Source organism: Rhinoderma darwinii, chromosome 7 (assembly GCF_050947455.1).
Source record: "Rhinoderma darwinii isolate aRhiDar2 chromosome 7, aRhiDar2.hap1, whole genome shotgun sequence".
NCBI lineage: Eukaryota > Metazoa > Chordata > Amphibia > Anura > Rhinodermatidae > Rhinoderma > Rhinoderma darwinii.
The window spans coordinates 132,962,160-132,983,486 of NC_134693.1; the positions used below are offsets into that span (position 1 = coordinate 132,962,160).

The window sequence follows — 21,327 nt, forward strand, 5'->3', positions numbered from 1 at the left end:
ATGATTTTTTTTTTTTAAGAAATAAAGCTTAATGATTGTGAAATGAAAAGTTCTGCAACTTTCCTGACCATTATCAAGATCTCTGCAAACTGTCAGTGAAAGGGAACATTCTTGCCCTGATAGTTTGTTACATTTTACCTACGCTGATATATTGTATCATTCCACTTATGTGTTGAAATCAGAACTAGGTCTGTACAGGTTTGACTTGTATGAGGCAGAACTGTAATACCAGACACAACCTATAGACAAGAGTGGCGCTGTTTCTCCAAAAAAAATAAAAAAGCAGACCCTTTTTTTCTAATCTCATAAACTCCACACAATACTGGTCATTCTTGCAAAAACATTCAGCCCCAATATAGGACTAAATAAGAAACAGTAATAAATACCCCTATAAAACAATGGCTCACTCCACTACTCAGGGCAATGTATTCATAAATATGATTATAATTCTTCATTGGCTTGAACCATCTGCTGCAGGGAGGGGGGAGGAGGTATATTGTATTTCAAGAGTCATTTGCGGTAAAATAGCTTAAAAACAAGGGGCAGAATCTGTTCTGTTTGCCCATATTCCTACTTTATCTGTGCCAAGGAGACGAATGTCTCCAAGGCTCCCTCCCCCTCCCCCTATGGTTAATATTTAGACGTTTTATGCCGATTTTGCTGCCCACATTGCTGAAGCAGCTTCTCGCACTGATTTTTTTTTTACCTTTAATCAGTAAAATATGCATGTTTTATAGAGGAAAGTAGGAGGGCAGATGATGGGGCTCCTATTACACTCGAATCCTAAATAGGTTTGCAGCCTGTCAAGACCATCTCAAGGAACATGTTACATGTATAATGGAGATTCCTTTGTCTCCGTAGGGTCCTCAGACAAGGAGGAGAGTTCATGAGATGCTTCTGTAGTCCTGAGTTCCTGGACAAGGTTCTTCAGACAGTCCTTGTTCTGGAGGCTGCAGACTGAAAACTGATCTGTCCTGTTTGGTCAGGAATTTGCTGTCGATTGACTGGACTTTAATGAGCGACAGACTTCACCCCTACGGAGAGTCTCCGCATCACACAGACCCTAGAACTTGTCCCAAAGTTAACCACAAGTATCTCCTCCCGTGCAGCCCGTCCTTGTGTTCAGAGGGATGGAGTAAGGAGCCAGGGAAGAAAGCCAGAGTGACCTGGAGCTCAAAGAGAGGACTTGGCACGCGTCTTCCATAGAGCCTGGAGAAGAAGAACCTTCTACGTCTCATGGATGGTTTATGTTTGGACGGTTGACAAAGACAGACACTTTCTCACGGAACAAAGGAGATCCCCCCCCCCCTATCTCCGAAAAGTCCATCGGTGGAAGAAGACGTTGACTGATCTCGGGAATTCCTTTGTGTTTTGATATTCGTTGGCATTGCTTTCGACATCTGGAGCCATTTCTTCAACTCTTGGGCTTGACGAGTCCTTGGCTCCTTTCGAATGTCCTTGGATGTGTTCGCACAGAAGACGATAGTTTGCCAAGGTTTATTTAGAGGAGATCCAGGAAGGAACAGAAGTGTGTTTGGCATCTGTCGGTAAGGAGCTGATACAATGCTGGTCTTCAGGCTCATCTTGGTTGGTGGCATCATGGTTGGAGTGCTGAAGGGATGCCAGATGCCTCAAGATTGGCGACCACAGACTGAAGCTTGCAGAGCGGAATTGGTGGAGACTGTGGTGTTTGCCAAGGTGTTGGCTCTTCATAAGGATAGCTATAGTGTTTACAACTACCTGCCCTGGCAGTACAACTCCGACCTGTTTTATTCTGCGGAGATTGAGCTGTTGTGTGACCAGGGCTGGGGGAGCATGTTGGAGGTGCCAGCTGGATCCCGACTCAACGTCACAGGACTGGGCTACTTCAACTGCCACTCATACACGGTGATGGAGAACAACTCCTATTATTTCTTCCTGAGGTAATATCGGTCTGTGATGTATCATTGTTACTTGGCATTAACTATGACAGTAGGTTTACAAACGTCTTAAGTAGTTAGAACAAGATTTGACTTTTCCTTTTTAACTTAAAGGGCGTGTAGACTTTTGCAACCATTTATTTTGTTCCTCCAATGAGTCTGTGATACATAAATCAAGCAACTTTGCTAATAGACTACAACGTAATCTTAAACATATCCTATCGTTTTGTGTATGCAGCTCCTGTGCAAACCTATCTTTCTCCATGGTTACAGACTACAAGCAAACCTGTGTGTAGTCTGATATTGCAATCATACTCCCTTCCAAATGTCCACTACTTCCAATTAACCGATTAAATGTAAGGTCTGCATAAGAGCTGTATACACAAAACGGTCGATTTTTTTTTATTTATTTTTATCAAGACTATTTGCAAAGTTGCTAATTTTACACCCAAAATACTAAAACAATAATAAATATAAGGGTATGTTCACACGGCCTATTTTCGGCCGTTTTTCAGGCCGTAAACGCCCAAAAAACGGCAGAAAAATCGGAAGCAGAACGCCTCCAAACATCTGCCCATTGATTGCAATGGGAAAAATGGTGTTATGTTCCGATGGGCCGTTTTTTTTCGCGGCCATTTTGAAAAAGAAGTGCAGGTCACTTCTTGGGACGTTTTTGGAGGCGTTTTTCATTGACTATTGAAAACCGCTCCAAAAACGGGCGTAAAAAATGCAGCGAAAAACACCGCGAAAATCGCGAGTGGCTTAAAAAACGTTTGAAAATCAGGAGCTGTTTTCCCTTGAAAACAGCTCCGTATTTTCAGACGGTTTTGAGTTTGCGTGTGAACACTAATTCTTTGATTCGTCCTATGCAACTAAAATAAAGCAACTTTTCAAATACTCTTGATTAAAAGTATCCTACCGTTTTGTGTATACAGCTCCAATGCAGACCTGTATGTCTTCATGGTTACAGACTACTTGCAAACCTGTGTGTGGTCTGATCCTGCAGTCATACTCACTTCTAAGTGTGCACTACTTCTAACTAACCCACCGAATGTAAGGTCTGCACATGAGCTGTATACCCAAAACGGTAGATTTTTAATCAAGACTATTTGCAAAGTTGCTTGTTTTACACCCAAAATAATAAAAAAGGAAATACGAGCCCTTGAGTCGTTAACAATTTTATTAACCTGTTCCTTACTTACATCTCTCTCTAGAAAAGCTGGCTGACATCCATATGGCCGATTATTAAAGCCCCCACAGGGGTTGTCACAGGGGTTTCTCAGCTTACATATTCAGTAACATAGGCAATAAAACATCCTTCATTGTATATCCCTTCATAACTAGGAAGATTTATCATTCCGGGTCCTGGAAAAGCTGGGTGACAATCCCTATAGAAGCTGTAACGGCAACCGTATTGGTTGTCACCCAGCTTTCCCAAAACCAGATATGTCTGTATAGTATTTTTTAGTGCTCAGTGAGTAGGTTAATGTGAAATGAATGACTGGAATTTTCTATGATCACTGCCTGCGGGTGTCGTGCGGGTGAGATGTCGTGTCAGATGCCCACAAGCGATTTGCTCACAATAACAAACTGTCAATGGAAAGTACAATATGTAATAATAATAATTAATGTTAAAGAACCAAAAAGACGCTGAGACACGGTGACAGGGGTATTTTCTGTTTTGCTGTGTTCTAATGTTGTTCACCTTAAATTGAATGTCCGCCCTTGAAAAACGTTTGGTTTTTCTTACCTAAAAAGATCCAAAATTCTGTCCAGATACATTTTTTAATATATAATTATTATCTGTCGAAGCTCCGTTTTCCTAATACAGAGCTCCAAATCCTCTGCATAGACATAGAGTTAAATTATAAAATTCTACCTGCCTGCAGCCACCACTGGGGGGAGCTCAGGAGCTTACGGTATACGGTTTATAAAACGTGTCCACACATTTGTGTCCCTTTATTGCCGATAAAATGAACTTTAATCCAGTATGCAAATTAGCCTGCAAGTTCTCCGAGGGCGGTCCCAAGCCTAGAAGGTGCTCCGGGTCCTGCTTTGTAACCGTACCGGACTCCTCCCCCCTTGGTGTTGAGTGACGGAGCCGTCAATCAACGCCAAGAGGGAGGAGTTGATATTTTTAGGTGCCCTACCATGCGCTGGGAGTCGTTTGGAAGGCTTAACTCTTATGATAGGTTCTCCTTAATAATAAATTGTATACAGGATCAGAAGATCAGTCGGTGCTTGTATTGAAGACAATCTCCAGGACTCTATTTTTTTTTTACACAAGCAGATTTTCAGCCTGATGATTGGCGCTTATTTAAAATGAGCAATGATCCGGAGCATGGGAACGATCCATCATTACTACAATCCTTCGTTCTCATGCATTTGCATCTTGTCGGCAGAACATCCCCAGGTTTACATAGGGAGATGTGCTGCCGTTTAGCGACAATTTTTATGGCCGCATAAAAGATGCAATCGGTTGACGAATGAGCGTCAGCTGATGATTGCTGCTCTGTTTACATAGGCCAAGAATCAGTAACGAGCATTCATACGAGCCCGATCATTGTGCTGTGTGAAAGGGTCTTAAACAAATCAATATAAATATATAGATAGATAGGTAGATAGATACAGCACACTGCGAACACTAATGCCACGTAAGCCACTAAATATAAATAAATATGCATTACTTCTAAATCTACTTACAATAGGGAGGTTCTTAGCGCACATTTTGATCAAATTGTGTGAGCCCACCTGCCACGACAAGGCGACCTCTATGAGGTGGGAACCTACGCTGCACATACACCCAGAACTGGGACTAAACCTACATATATATCTGGGGATGGTAGGATCCAGCATTAAACTACATAAAATCATCCAGGGCAGAATGGGAGGAGTGCAAGATCAAAAATGATAGATAGATAGAGAGATAGATAGAGATAGAGAGAGAGAGAGAGAGATATGAGGAGAGAGAGAGAGAGAGATATGAGGAGAGAGAGAGAGAGGGAGATATGAGGAGAGAGAGAGGGAGATATGAGGAGAGGGAGAGGGAGATATGAGGAGAGGGAGAGGGAGATATGAGGAGAGGGAGAGGGAGATATGAGGAGGGAGATATGAGGAGGGAGATATGAGGAGAGAGATATGAGGAGAGAGATATGAGGAGAGAGATATGAGGAGAGAGATATGAGGAGAGAGATATGAGGAGAGAGATATGAGGAGAGAGATATGAGGAGAGAGATATGAGGAGAGAGATATGAGGAGAGAGATATGAGGAGAGAGATATGAGGAGAGAGATATGAGGAGAGAGATATGAGGAGAGAGATATGAGGAGAGAGATATGAGATAGATAGATAGATATGAGATAGATAGATAGATATGAGATAGATAGATAGATAGATATGAGATAGATAGATATGAGATAGATAGATAGATAGATATGAGATAGATAGATATGAGATAGATAGATAGATAGATAGATAGATAGATAGATAGATAGATAGATAGATAGATAGATAGATAGATAGATAGATAGATAGATAGATAGATATGAGAGATAGATAGATAGATAGATAGATAGATACATACATACATACATACATACATACATACATACATACATACATACATACAATGTTTAGGCTCTGATCTCAAGTATTGGAGTAAGTGTCTTGATCATACCAAGCAAATTTGCATTGGTTGGAAACAATATTTTTTTACCATAGGCCGATTATATAGTCACACTTCTAGAAAATCAGCTTGACCAGCTTGTTGTGGGGTTCAGAGCAGGAGTCCTGTGGCCACAGAGATGGACACCAATACAGGAGGGCCCCGTTACAGGAACAATATAGGGCCCCTCTCTCTATAAGCATTAGTGCAGTCCCTCGTGTACAGTCCAGTAGATGGTAGGACACATGGTTGTTTGGCACAGTGTATTTGACACTCACCTTTGATGGCCATACTCCTGTCTGCCGAACAAGGTGGCTCGTCCGGCCGACAAGCTACTCCTCCCGACTCGGCTCGCTCATCATCTAATGTGTATGGGCACCTTTATTGCCAGGGTTGACCACCAGACAATCAGAAGCTCTTGATACCTCCCATTTGCTATACATTTCTTCCATCAGGCCAAAATATGGAGCCCCGTATGGCCACCAGTAGTCGTCAACTGTTCTTGTTTTAGGGTGCTCTTAACTACTGAGCCTCAACTGCTTTGTCATATCCATGAGGCCTCTTATGTTTTGCACCACCCTAAGGGCACCGGACGTAAACATTACCAGGCGGTGTAACATGAGGCCTACTAGACAGAGGAGACCCTTTACAAACAAACATCTGGGAGACCTCCAAAGACCTTTATCTGCCGGCACATTTGGTTTCCAGACTGTAGACTGACGGATCCTTGACAGATCACAATACTTAACCGGCTTGGTGGTGATGATCTCATAAAACGTGAAGATTTAATGAGGCGCAACCAGCGCAGCCTATAGCAGAGAGATAAATCCACAGACAGCACTGGGACTCCCAGTATAGTAAAAGTCAGACTGGATTATCTCACATGTGATGAGCAGCCGTCTCAGGCCATAATTCATAGGCTTGTGGAATGTTTTAGGGCTGGTTAATTTAATAGGGTTGGGAGGGCAGCCATTTTGGCTGATAGGGGGAGGGGTACAGTAAGAGCTTTTTTTTCAGTGGTCGTCCTTTGATTTGTCCACTCTTAAACATGGTCGTAACCGTTTCAGAAATCGTCATCGCTGGTGTTAAATCATTAAATGGCCCTTCAAGGGGTTTTCCCATCAGGGTTAGACTAGGGCTCCATGGCAACAAGGTATCGCCCACGAGTCGCGGTAAAACACTGCTGCAGCATTTATCGCACCTCGCAGGCAAAATCATCTTGCCTGGAAGTCTTAGCATTATTAAGTTACATGGATCTTATGGGGTGCGGGGCAAAGAGCAGCTCCTGCCCTAGAAGTATTATATGGTCGGCCATTCATTTGTAAAGAAAAATCAAGTCATAGTGACGTTATATCAAGTTCAGTTTTGTCATTGTTCACCGCACAATATAAGTGATGTGTTATCTTTTTAGTACAGGTTGTAACGATTAAGGGGATACCCAATATGTCTATTTTTTACATGGTTTTTCATGTTTTATTTAAGCTTTTTTATTTAATTTATTTGAACTATTTTTCACATTTTTTTTGTACATTTATTTTTAATTATAATTTGAAGTGCATTGTAATACCTATTAATCACGGCATCAAATGGCTTATGGAGTGACACGTGTCAATCACAGATACCCCCCATGAGTGATAGTGTGGGCACACCGAGTGTATCTCTTCTATTGAAGTGCTGTGCCAACTATTTGGACTTATGAACAATTATACCTAGGGATTCAGGCATTTTGCTGGGGTCCCTTCATTGTAGTTAGGCTGTGTAGGGAAACACCCTATTGATGATAACACCCAATTCCAAGTTTATTCATTTCCAGGAAGGATAACAGAGGAACACAATTTATTTTCCTAATCTCTAACTTGGAAAAAAGGTTAAATGCATTAGGTTTAAGCAGAATTTTGTTCACTCAGGTCTAACAGTAGGACATTTTTTTAAAGCCATCATCTAGTAATAACGTATTTTGTATATAACGATGCCAAGTTTGTGAAAAATATGGCACTTATGCTAACAAGGACCTACTGAACTTTATCGAAATAACACGAGCAGGAGCCAACCTCTCCCTATAGCTGTACCATGTCGTAGAGCGCTTCATAATCGGGTATATAATGAGCCCCCTGTGTAATGTGGAATCTACACACCTGGAATGACTTTAAATTTCTACGCATACAGTGTTATCATTGAGTTCAATGTATAGGCTGTATGCAGTAAGCTCCCTCTAGTGGTGGCTGCAGGTAACCAGAATTTTATCATTTATCGCTAAGCCTATAGACGGGATTTGAAGCTCTGAAAAACAGAGCTCTGACCACTACAAGGATACAATATGGAAATAATTATCACAGATTGCTGGACTTATTTAGATTTAAAAAAATGGTGTTTAAGGGAACATTCACTTTGAAGAGGTCATCAGGGATGCTACAGTCCCTTTTCAATAAAGAGGTGGAGGTCTCCTGTTTTGTGCACTCTTTTATTGCAAAGATCATATTCCTCACACTGAAGGGACACATATTGTATGGACACTCAATAATTTCAATGTGTGTCCTGTCATACAAGAACAAACAAGACATTGTGTTAAAGTCGCAGTAGGACGCGGGCAAACCAATATACTAAAGTGGTCTGAGGGTGGACAGATTGGTTTCTTTGCCTTCTTCAGGTCGATTTATTTTGCGTTCATATATGGGGAGCAGTACAGGGAATTTATAAAGATAACATTTCACCAGCACACATTGGCGTTTTGGGATTTCGTGTGTGGATTTTTCAGTGCCGGTCTTATTTGTTATTTTTAGTTGTATATAGTTTATGTCTATGTATTCTTGGACTGGCCTTAAAAGTTACCAGAGAACCCCCTAGTGACCCTTCGGGCAGGTTTTGTACCAGGAACATATCAGAAATTGTGTCTTTAATCATTCCATGTATATGTATATATGTATTGTATATTTACAGTAGGAGGAGGTTTATGTGATACATTGTGTATTACTCATCGGTGGGCCCCATAGTTAGTTTTCATTGTGGGTAAGCCCATTATACGCTAACACGAAACAGCATTTGCAAGTTCAGTATGTTTCATGGGACGCTGTTCTTCTATAAGTGATTCAGAAACTAGATCCTAATCAGTCATGGGGGAGGGGGGACTTAAAGGGGCTTTTCGGCTTCATGTAAATACAGCTCAATCTTTGTACAATGAAAAGTTCTGCAACTTTATAATACACTTTATATGACAATAACTCACTAATTTCAAGATTTCTACTTGCTGTCAGTGAATAGAAAAAATTATTGCGTACATAGCTGAGTGTTTGCTACAATTGTATCCAGTCTAGACATTCTACTGTGAGCTAAATATATCTGCAGACTGGATATCTCTCCTGTTCTGATAGTTTGCTACAATGTATTAGTGCAGCCTGGAGTTCTGTATACCCCTCCCCCTGCTCTGGTGGATGTGGCGCAATCATGTATGAATTGATGCTATGTCATACTGCCATTCTGTAGCTCCCTCCACCATATCGACTGATCACCAGGGGATTCTGCAACTGGACTTGAGTTTTTTCCCTCAGACCCCCATGTGGTTTCCTTTTCGATAGTGTCATTCAAGTTTAAATACTATTATAAGATCACTTTGACTAGATTTCCCCTCTAGTTGCATATTTTTCCCATTATCAGTACTGATTTGATAGTATCTTATTGTGTAGGAACACAAGGGGATAGTTAATGCCCAGGTGCCAATTAATTCATACATTTCCAGGAGGAATAACAGAGGAACAACACAATGCAGAACTTTAAGAAAAGGTGCTTCAGATTGATTTTTCTTCCCTCTACCACGTTTCCCTGATGGTCAATCAAAGTGACAGAACCCAGCCTGAGCCAAAGTCATGGCTGATTGAATCTCATACCTGTAGAGTGTGATAGATGATCTGGTACTAGAGGTTGAACATTTTTGGTAATTGATCAGAGATGTGTTCGACCCTTCACCCCAATCACCTACCACCCAACAAGTGTGAAAGAAAAAAAAGGGAGTGCTGGGAAATGTAATTTAATGGTGGCAACATAGAGAGAGGAAGTAGCTAGCTTCTCCTCCTTTCAATAGGAATCAATGTAGCCGACAGTCTGGGGCACAACTGCATGAAATGAGGGTCAGGTATGGGGTATTTTACTGTACAGACCCTGAATGGTTTCTATTTAGATCTGTGGAAATAAAATCAGTGTACATCTTGATGACGTATATAAAAACGTGAAGACCGTGGAGCGTGCAGACATTTTGGAGATTGGACACTAAGTCTAGCTGACAGCGCCCATCTTTATGTTTAAACCAATACGTAGGATCAAAGTTATAATAACTTTGCAAAATTAGTGGTTGATAAATCCCTGAGGAATGCAGCATAATCCGTCCTTTATGGCTGGAGGGTGGACAGGACAAGTGCGCCCCACAGATGTACAGGGTCTCGTGCTAGAAAACGGAGAACCGTCCACCTAAAGATCAGGGATTGGCAACATCTGCAGCTATAATACCCGCTGTTAACCCTATGTTGCAGTCAACTACTTTGGACCATGGTGCAGAAAGGGAGGCACAATATCTCTGTGGAAGGTATGCTGAACATTACCGGGCTTCTAGTTGTAGTTCTATACTTGTACTTAGGGGGCAGTATTATAGTAGTTATATTCTTCTATATAGGGGGCAGTATTATAGTAGTTATATTCTTGTATATAGGAGCAGAATTATAGTAGTTATATTCTTGTATATAGGAGCAGTATTATAGTAGTTATATTCTTGTATATAGGAGCAGTATTATAGTAGTTATATTCTTGTATATAGGGGGCAGTATTATAGTAGTTATAGTCTTGTATATAGGGGGCAGTATTATAGTAGTTATATTCTTGTATATAGGAGCTGTATTATAGTAGTTATATTCTTGTATATAGGAGCAGTATTATAGTAGTTATATTCTTGTATATAGGAGTAGTATTATAGTAGTTATATTCCTGTATATAGGGGGCAGTATTATAGTAGTTATATTCTTGTACCTAGGGGGCAGTATTATAGTAGTTATATTCCTGTATATAGTAGTCAGTATTTTAGTAGTTATATTCTTGTATATAGGAGCAGTATTATAGTAGTTATATTCTTGTATATAGGGGCAGTATTATAGTAGTTATATTTCTGTATATAGGGGGCAGTATTATAGTAGTTATATTCTTGTATATAGGGAGCAGTATTATAGCAGTTATATTCCTGTATATAGGGGGCAGTATTATAGTAGTTATATACTTGTACATAGGGGGCGGTATTATAGTAGTTATATTCTTGTATATAGGAGCAGTATTATAGTAGTTATATTCTTGTATATAGGAGCAGTAGTATAGTAGTTATATTCTTGTATATAGGGGGCAGTATTATAGTAGTTATATTCTTGTATATAGGGGGCAGTATTATAGTAGTTATATTCTTGTATATAGGGGCAGTATTATAGTAGTTATATTCTTGTATATAGGGGCAGTATTATAGTAGTTATATACTTGTATATAGGGGCAGTATTATAGTAGTTATATTCTTGTATATAGGAGCAGTATTATAGTAGTTATATTCTTGTATATAGGGGGCAGTATTATAGTAGTTATATTCTTGTATATAGGGGCAGTATTATAGTAGTTATATTCTTGTATATAGGGGCAGTATTATAGTAGTTATATTCTTGTATATAGGGGCAGTATTATAGTAGTTATATTCTTGTATATAGGGGTAGTATTATAGTAGTTATATTCTTGTATATAGGGGTAGTATTATAGTAATTATATTCTTGTATATGGGGGGCAGTATTATAGTAGTTATATTCTTATATATAGGGGGCAGTATTATAGTAGTTATATTCTTGTATATAGGGGCAGTATTATAGTAGTTATATTCTTGTATATGGGGACAGTATTATAGTAGTTATATTCTTGTATATAGGGGGCAGTATTATAGTAGTTATATTCTTGTATATAGGGGGCAGTATTATAGTAGTTATATTCTTGTATATAGGGGGCAGTATTATAGTAGTTATATTCTTGTATATAGGGGCAGTATTATAGTAGTTATATTCTTGTATATAGGGGCAGTATTATAGTAGTTATATACTTGTATATAGGGGCAGTATTATAGTAGTTATATTCTTGTATATAGGAGCAGTATTATAGTAGTTATATTCTTGTATATAGGGGGCAGTATTATAGTAGTTATATTCTTGTATATAGGGGCAGTATTATAGTAGTTATATTCTTGTATATAGGGGCAGTATTATAGTAGTTATATTCTTGTATATAGGGGCAGTATTATAGTAGTTATATTCTTGTATATAGGGGTAGTATTATAGTAGTTATATTCTTGTATATAGGGGTAGTATTATAGTAGTTATATTCTTGTATATGGGGGGCAGTATTATAGTAGTTATATTCTTATATATAGGGGGCAGTATTATAGTAGTTATATTCTTGTATATAGGGGCAGTATTATAGTAGTTATATTCTTGTATATGGGGACAGTATTATAGTAGTTATATTCTTGTATATAGGGGGCAGTATTATAGTAGTTATATTCTTGTATATAGGGGGCAGTATTATAGTATTTATATTCTTGTATATAGGGGCAGTATTATAGTAGTTATATTCTTGTATATAGGGGACAGTATTATAGTAGTTATATTTCTGTATATAGGGAGCAGTATTATAGTAGTTATATTCTTGTATATAGGGGCAGTATTATAGTAGTTATATTCTTGTACATAGGGGCAGTATTATAGTAGTTATATTCTTGTACATAGAAGGCAGTATTATAGTAGTTATATTCTTGTATATAGGAGCAGTAGTATAGTAGTTATATTCTTGTATATAGGGGGCAGTATTATAGTAGTTATATTCTTGTATATAGGGGGCAGTATTATAGTAGTTATATTCTTGTATATAGGGGCAGTATTATAGTAGTTATATTCTTGTATATAGGGGCAGTATTATAGTAGTTATATACTTGTATATAGGGGCAGTATTATAGTAGTTATATTCTTGTGTATAGGAGCAGTATTATAGTAGTTATATTCTTGTATATAGGGGCAGTATTATAGTAGTTATATTCTTGTATATAGGGGCAGTATTATAGTAGTTATATTCTTGTATATAGGGGCAGTATTATAGTAGTTATATTCTTGTATATAGGGGCAGTATTATAGTAGTTATATTCTTGTATATAGGGGTAGTATTATAGTAGTTATATTCTTGTATATAGGGGCAGTATTATAGTAGTTATATTCTTGTATATAGGGGCAGTATTATAGTAGTTATATACTTGTATATAGGGGCAGTATTATAGTAGTTATATTCTTGTACATAGGGGCAGTATTATAGTAGTTATATTCTTGTACATAGAAGGCAGTATTATAGTAGTTATATTCTTGTATATACGGGCAGTATTATAGTAGTTATATTCTTGTATATAGGGGCAGTATTATAGTAGTTATATTCTTGTATATAGGAGCAGTATTGTAGTAGTTATATTCTTGTATATAGGGGTCAGTATTATAGTAGTTATATTCTTGTATATAGGAGCAGTATTATAGTAGTTATATTCTTGTATATAGGAGATAGTAGTTATATTCTTGTATATAGGGGCAGTATTATAGTATATTATAGTATGATGGGTGGCACTAGTAATGGGGACACTGGATTTTACACTCTGGCTCTGTTAATGGATGGCTTTTGGCTGCCATTATAAGGGCCTGGCTTGTATTTGAGGGCAGGACATATATGCACATTTTCTGAATCTTCTGTATCTCTGGAAGTCTTATACTATCTTTCATCACATCTAAATAGCACATTAGAAGATAGATAAAACTACTGATACCTACCAAGATTATAGACAACTTTTTGCTTCTTCCACCTACATGCACTGCTCAGAACGTGTGCTTCTCTTCTCTCCTTTGGCTCCTGTATGTTCTGTTTCCCATCGGTGTAGAATTGCTGTAAGTATTTTGTCTCTGGGCAGGAAGCTGCGCTCGGCTCCCTCTGGGACTCCTTATGACTTGCAGGTTGATACATAACACATTTTCTAGTTTGGAGTTCTGCATAAAAGCCACTGAGTATGTGCCTGTCTTGGTGTGTGTGTGCCGGCCTTATATCTCAGGCTTCACTTCTGTGCCAGACAAAATAAAGAGCTGGAATTACCAGCAAGTCTATAAGTCTATGAGTTAGAATATCCCGGAAACTTAGACTATTATTATGTAGCAAACGTTGCATTGAGTTTTGGATCTGGAATCTGAGGCTGAACTGGGACTATAACTGATCCTGGAACACCAGATGTAATAGTCCCCATAATCCTGGAGCCAAAAGGTTGCAGAAATGTATCACTTACATGACCAGAACTGGTCTGAATGTCTTAAGACTGAGGAGATGGCTTCTTAATGTTCTTACTAGTTGCCCTGAGCATAGTTGTGATTTCTATGGTCCTTTAATTCAGTAGCACCTCTTTCTAAATTTAGGGTGTACAGATGTGATGCACTCGCCCTGATCAACTCTCCCGGGAACTCAGGTCAACTCCACCTAGATCAATTCTACTTTGCCATCTCTGGCTTCTTGAGTTCCATCAACAATGTTCTCCTGGTGGTATCTCTGACTGGTTGGTCTTGAGTTTAGACATCTACCTCCTCTTCTGGGCTCTGGACACTTCAACCACTGTGCTACACCCAGCCTACCTATTGTCCTTGCAACTCGTTGACAGAGGTAATATGGAGACTTCCTTGCTTGGCTTGGTTCATTCATCTGGGAGGATGAGTGGTTCCTCTACTTTTGGCTTCATGTCATTGATGCTGTTTTCCCTCCACAGCCACACACTTTGGCACCACCAAAGCCCATTAAACACTACTTTATGGACTCTTTTTTTCTGCCACTATGGTGGATCTGGGTGATCTTGGTAGTCTATCTGATCTGCAGCTAAATCTATAAAGAAGTTAGTACAACGTATCTAACATCTTGCTAGATTTAGCCTTAAATATGCCACCTAAAAGTCCTGGAGATGTCTACATGTTGAGTGTGCAAGAACAGATGGATGTAATAGGGGTGCTGGCAAAGTCCACTAGACATGATGGTAGAGCATCTAGAGTAGCTCACGTACGTCTAGGAGTCCTTATGTGTGCAGCCAGTGAAATTCTTGATATTAAAGTGTTTTTTTCCCCTGGAGATTTACGTTTTGACACGGATGGACAACTTGGAGGAGTGCAAATCGAATCCTGTGACTGTATTTACGGCACTTGCCACCCAAAAGGAAGCAAAAAATGTATAAAATAAGTTCTACTTAGACTTGCCTCATAATCTTCTACCTGGTTTTATACAAATAACGTTTAGATGGTTTAGGTGACTTTCTAGTCTAATATCTCCTCTTTTCTTTTCTTCCTTTCCATTCAGGATGGATGAAAATTATAATCTCCTTCCGCATGGAGTCAATTTTCAAGATCCCATCTTCCCCAACACACCAGAAAACAATCGCATTTTTTCAAGTTTATTCCAGTTCTCCAATTGTGTAGCCGGAATCGATCCACAAATTTACTCCCCGGACTGGGAAGCTCAAGAAGACAGCAGGGTGAGAGTGCAAACATCTGGTGTTTGATCATTTACAGTTCTTGAGTTTTGTGCGGCGGCTTCTTCTGCCTGAAGGTTCATCTGTGTGTTATCTCCATCCAATTTTCTTCATTATAACAATCAAACATCCTGATAATGTTTGACATATTTAATTTTCTTCAACTTTGACACACCCCCTATGAAATGTCTTAGTCTTCTCCAAGTTATTAATACTTGCGACACTCCATGGAATCTGCTCCAGTGTCTTATCACATTTCATCATCTTCTCCAGCTTCTTAATACTTGAGACCCTCCCTAGAATCTTCTCCAGTTTCTTGACACATTTCATAGTCTTTTCCAGGCTCTTAAAACTGGACACACGTAATAGAAATAAATATTTGACACATTTCATAGACTTCTCTAAGTTTTTGATGCATTTCTTAGAATCTCTTCCAACTTCACACCAAGAGTTTGGCCCAACAACTCAAAATGTCGCACATTTCAAAGTATCTCCTACATCTAATTAACATATAATAGTTTGTAAATCTTCTCCAGCTTCTTAATACGGTGTCGTCTTCAACTTCATAGCACATGATACATATCATAGAGTCTCTGCAGCTTCTTAATACTTGAGGACCTCCCTAGAATCTGCTCCAGTTCCTGAACACATTTTATAGTCTTCTCCAGTTTCTTAAACTTAAAGGAATAGTGTCGCCAAAAAAAAAATGTTTATATCAGTTTGATGTTAGTGTTTTATAAAAAACTTTTGTATTTATTTGTGTGTTTGTGTGTTACTTTTTTTTATTTTTTTACTTTTTCTTCCCTATGGGGGCTGCCATTTTTTTTTCCATTTCTGTATGTGTCGATTAACGACACATACAGACATGGAATACGGCAGCCACAGTCCCATAGCGAACGGGGCCCGTTCCATCCACTATGGTGTACGCCGTCTGTGTGGGAACGGCCCATGCGCCGCTCCCACACAGTCCAAGTTGAACTGAGCGCCGTCCGGCGCCATTTTCCTGTAGACCGGAAGTCGCGGCCGGACAGTAAGATTACTACTTCCGGTCGCGGCTTCCGGATTTGTGCACTTGGAGCAGCGGCAGCAGAGGGAGCGGACGGACCGGAGGGAGCGGCGGCGACTGGAGCAGGTAAGTGATTTCTATGTATGTACGTGTTTCAGTGTGTGTTTACTAGTGTATGTAAACCTTCTACACTGTGTGTTAGCTCAAAAAATGGCGACACACAGTGTAGGAGGTTTGACCGTTCAATCCCCTCGTTTCTCCCGGCACTAGCCAGGATAAAGGAGGGGGGATTCTGAGAGCTCACTAGAGCGAGGGATTTTTTCCCAATTTTGCAGCATAAAGCAATGTGGTTGCTTTACCACATGCAATGCTGCAATTTTGGGAATTGCTCCATCTAGTGACCAGCACTGGGATTGAACAGTCAAACCTCCTACACTGTGTGTCGGCATTTTTTGAGCTAACACACAGTGTAGTAGGTTTACATACAGTAGTAAACACACAGTAAAACACTTACATACACAGAAATCACTTACCTGCTCCAGTCGCCGCCGCTCCCTCCGGTCCGTCTGCTCCGTCTGCTACCGCTGGTCCAAGTGCACAAGTCCGGAAGCCGCGACCGGAAGTAGTAATCTTACTGTCCGGCCGCGACTTCCGGTCTACAGGAAAATGGCACCGGACGGCGCACAGTTCAACTTGGACTGTGTGGGAGCGGCGCATGCGCCGTTCCCACACAGACGGCGTACACCATAGTCGATGGAACGGGCCCCGTTCGCATTCACTATGGGACTGGAGCTGCCGTATTCCATGTCTGTATGTGTCGTTAATCGACACATACAGAAATGGAGAAAAAAATGGCAGCCCCCATAGGGAAGAAAAAGTGTAAAAATAAAAAAAAGTAAAACACAAACACACAAATAAATATAAAAGTTTTTAATAAAGCACTAAAATCAAACTGATGTAAAAAATTTTTTTTTCGTGACACTGGTCCTTTAAAGAGGCTCTGTCACCAGATTATAAGTGCCCTATCTCCTACATAATCTGATCGCCACTGTAATGTAGATAACAACAGTGGTTTATATTTTGAAATACGATAATTTTTTAGCAAGTTATGAGCTAGTTTAGATTTATGCTAATGAGTTTCTCAATGGACAACTGGGTGTGTTTTTACTTTTTACCAACTGGGCGTTGTACAGAGGAGTGTATGAGGCTGACCAATCAGTGACCAATCAGCGTCCTGCACTTCACATTGTTCCAGCCCAGCTTCTTCCACTGCACAATCACACTGTGCTGTGGATCATGCTGGGCTGGAACAATGTGAAGTGCAGGACGCTGATTGGTCACTGATTGGTCAGCCTCATACACTCCCCTGTACAACACCCAGTTGATAAAAAGTAGAAACACGCCCAGTTGTCCATTGAGAAACTCATTAGCATAAATCTAAACTAGCTCATAACTTGCTAAAAAATGATCGTATTTCAAAATATAAACCACTGTTGTTATCTACATTATAGCGCCGATCAGATTACATAGGAGATAGAGCACTTATAATCTGGTGACGGAGCCTCTTTAACACGATTCACTGTCTCTTTCGGCTCCTTAACATACTGTATGGAACATCCTATAGAGTCTTCTCCAGCGTCTTAAGACTTGACATATCATGGTGATGTTTTTGACTTCTTAAAGGGGTTTTACAGGACTAGAACAAAAAAGTCTGCTGTTTTCCCAGAAATAGCACCACAAATGTCTATGGACTGTGTCTGGTTTTCTAGTTCAGCTCCTTTGATTTGAATACTGCAATACCGGATATAGCCTTGTTTTTCTTTATCCTGGACAACCCCTCTAAGAAATCACAGATGACACCATGATATGTCAGCGACAACTCCCTAATCCTGGATAACCCCTTTAATGTTTGACACATTTCATACACTCTTCTCCTTTTTCTCCACTTCAAGGAGGCAGTCTTCTAAAATAAAAAATATTTGAGAAATTTCAGAGTCTTCTCCAATCTCCTGATGAATTTCTTGAGGTTCTCCAACTTCTTAACATTCCATAAAATCTTTTCCAACTTCACAAGTCTGGTCCAACACTCCCATATGTGACACATTTGAAAGTGTCTCCTCCAGCTTCTTAAGATATATTTAGTAGAGTTTTGTTTCTTTTCTCAATACTTGATACCATTCATTGTGTCTTCTCCAATGGTATGAATATTATTCTTCAAACTGTAATATTAAACCTCCCTGTCTGGCATTAAACATATGTGTCTGATATCTTATATCCTCTTTCTTGAAGCTGATGTGTGACTCGGTACAGAGGGCCTTACTAGAGGAGGAGGAACGCTCGAAAACCTTATCCCAAAAAGTCCGGTTCCTCGAAAAGGCCAATGCGCATCTTCGAGAGAAAGTGAAGAACCTAAAACGAGCCTTGCGTCAGGCAACCGAGGACAATAAGAAAGATGTCCTATCCAAACACCTCTTGGACAAAGACAAGAGTCTTCATGAGGAGAACCCAAAACAGACCAACCACAAGAAGATCATATCAAGACCAACTAAGAAAGCAACTGGGAATAAGTTGGATTAGTAATCACTTTTAATTTGATGGAATTTTGTAATCGAGGAAATGGCACCATATAGCCCTAAAATCTGGAGACTGAATGGACAAGAAAAACATTTGTGTATAAATCCAGTGTCTTTGTGACAAATGTATTAAAAATCAGTATTATATGTAGAAAGTATGCGTCACGTATTTAAGACCAAAAATGGTAGATGGCGAGGTGGCTCACCAGTAGTCTGACATCTGACGTATCTTCCATCCCAATATAATATGGGCCATACGTCCTCATAGGGTCTTCAAAATTGGAGAAGTTTGTACTAAAATATACAAACATGACTTTGGGTCTCGTAGTTAGGGTTCCTTTTTGCCGATACAGGAGGAGACCTACTTTATGTATTGTAGCCTACAGCTGATATTTAGTCTTTTGTTGATATGTCATGTTTGTTGCCTCTGTACAGTTAGGCCGGTTTTAGGTGGACGTCATATGGCGGCATTCTAGCGACTATATTACAGACATAACATCCAGACCTCCTATTGAGGTTCTTCTGAACTGACCTTATATCATCACAGGGTTCTAGGGTAACCTAAGGCCTAGTTCACATGGAGTTTTTTGCAGGCAGAAAAGTCTGCCTGGAAAAATCAGCGCCGGTGTTTTTTGACGCTTTTCTTGTTGTGTTTTTTTACCTCCTTTTTTCAACACGCAAAGGGAAAAAACGTGTGACAAACCATGTCAAAAAACGCTGTGACCGTTCGGCGTTTTTCCCGTCTTCCATTGATTTCAATGGGGTTTTTGAGGCGGAAGACACGAAGATAAATCATGTCGCTTTTTTTTCCGCCGGCCTTTTTTTTTCCACTCGCGGGAAAAAACGCCGTCCCCTCCCATTGAAATCAATGGGAGGCGTTTTCCGCCGTTTTTTGGCGCGGTTTTCAACACGGTTTCCACGTTAAAAAATTCTGTGAACAGGGCTTAAATTTGGTTTCGTAGAACCATAAGGGGAATCCGGGTCTTAGGCCGTAATGCGAACATTAAAATGTGGCCATATTATGATCGTTTGAAACCGGCCTCTCGTTTATTTGCCAATGTATGTGTCATGTATCAAATAACTCTTCAATAATACATAAATGTAGCAGCAAATATTCTAAAACCCTTAATGTATACAATGTAGATAACAAATGAACAATAAAGTAATGATCAGTAAGGAAACTGGGATTGTTATGGTGTCGTAATCCAGTGATTTAAACCATTGAATTTATTAGAATAGTCCTAGCAAACCCCCCTCCCCCTGTCCGTACCGCTAAACTTGTTGGGGCAAACCATGAGGGGGGAGGTAGGTAAATCAAGTTCCTCTTGCAAAGCGTACATAGGAGTGGGCAGAATGGCATTACTAATACAACTGCGACTACTACTAGAACTAACATCACCCAGCTAACCGGGGCAAATGCTAGGGCCCACTACGCTTGGGGGCCCATGGAGATACGGGTAAAGATGCTCCACACTTTTCAAGTTGAAGGTGGAGTAGACAGAAGGCCCCATTATGACTGTGTTGCCCAAGGGCCAACATGCAGCTGTAGCCGACCCGCACTATTGGGGTATGTTCACATGCAGAGTCAAAAATGTCTCAAAATACGGAGCTGTTTTCAAGAGAAAACAGCTCCTGATTTTCAGACTTTTTTTGTGCCACTCGCGATTTTCGTGGCGTTTTTTTATGGCCGTTTTTGGAGCGTTTTTCAATAGAGTCTATGGAAAACGGCTCCAAAAACGTCCCAAGAAGTGTCCTGCACTTTACGAGTAAAAAAAACGCAGCGAAAAATGCTCCGTCGGTACAGAACGCCGTTTTCCCATTGAAATCAATGGGCAGATGTTTGGAGGCGTTCTGCTTCCGATTTTTCGGGCGTTTACGGCCCGCAAAATGGCCGAAAATAGGCCGTGTGAACATACCCTGACTAGTAAAAGTATTACACCCGCTCCAGGACTGTTTCAAGGGGTGTGTGTTCACCTAAATCGCTGGCCCTTTAATTAAGAGGCGCAAACTTCCTATGCTTTTTTGTAACCTACAGACTGTGGGAGTGGAGTACACATGACTGGAGGATCAGACTACACAGAGTTTGTTTGTAGTCTGTAACCATGGAGACACAGAGGTCTGCATAGAAGCCGTTTATATAAAATGGTTAGATATTTTACATCAAAATTATTGCGAATTTTTTTATTTTTATTTCGCTGAATTGAGCAATAAAAATGGTTGCAAAAGTATACATACCCTTTTAAGAGTGATACAAAAAAAAGTAAATATTTAAGTTACTGGATATTTTGGAAATTCCACATAAAATGGAAATAGCATAAAACCTAAAATTACAGGTTGAAAAAATGTGAGCAGAAGGTATTTCATGGAAATTATCGTTGCCTAAAAAATAAGTAGCTCTGTACTGACGAAGCGAGACATCTGAGGAAATTGGCTTTTTTTCAGCTGGTTAGCTTCGTCGTTACAGTGTATTATATTTTCATGTGGTTACACAACCTCTGCACCGCAGTTATCATTATATTACTAAGAATAGGGCGTTTTATGTGCGCAGACACCGGATCTCACATTCTTTCTGCTCCTAAT

The 21,327-nt window shown here is 39.8% G+C and overlaps 1 protein-coding gene across 1 annotated transcript; it reads left to right on the forward strand.

Annotated features, from left to right (window-relative positions):
- Positions 1-728: 728 nt before the first annotated feature.
- Positions 729-19,904, forward strand: LOC142657387 (coiled-coil domain-containing protein 3-like). Its single transcript, XM_075832408.1, has 3 exons — positions 729-1,922; positions 14,997-15,171; positions 18,464-19,904. The coding sequence occupies exons 1-3, from the start codon at positions 1,564-1,566 to the stop codon at positions 18,749-18,751; spliced, it is 822 nt and encodes a 273-aa protein (XP_075688523.1). The 5' UTR covers positions 729-1,563; the 3' UTR covers positions 18,752-19,904.
- Positions 19,905-21,327: the final 1,423 nt, after the last annotated feature.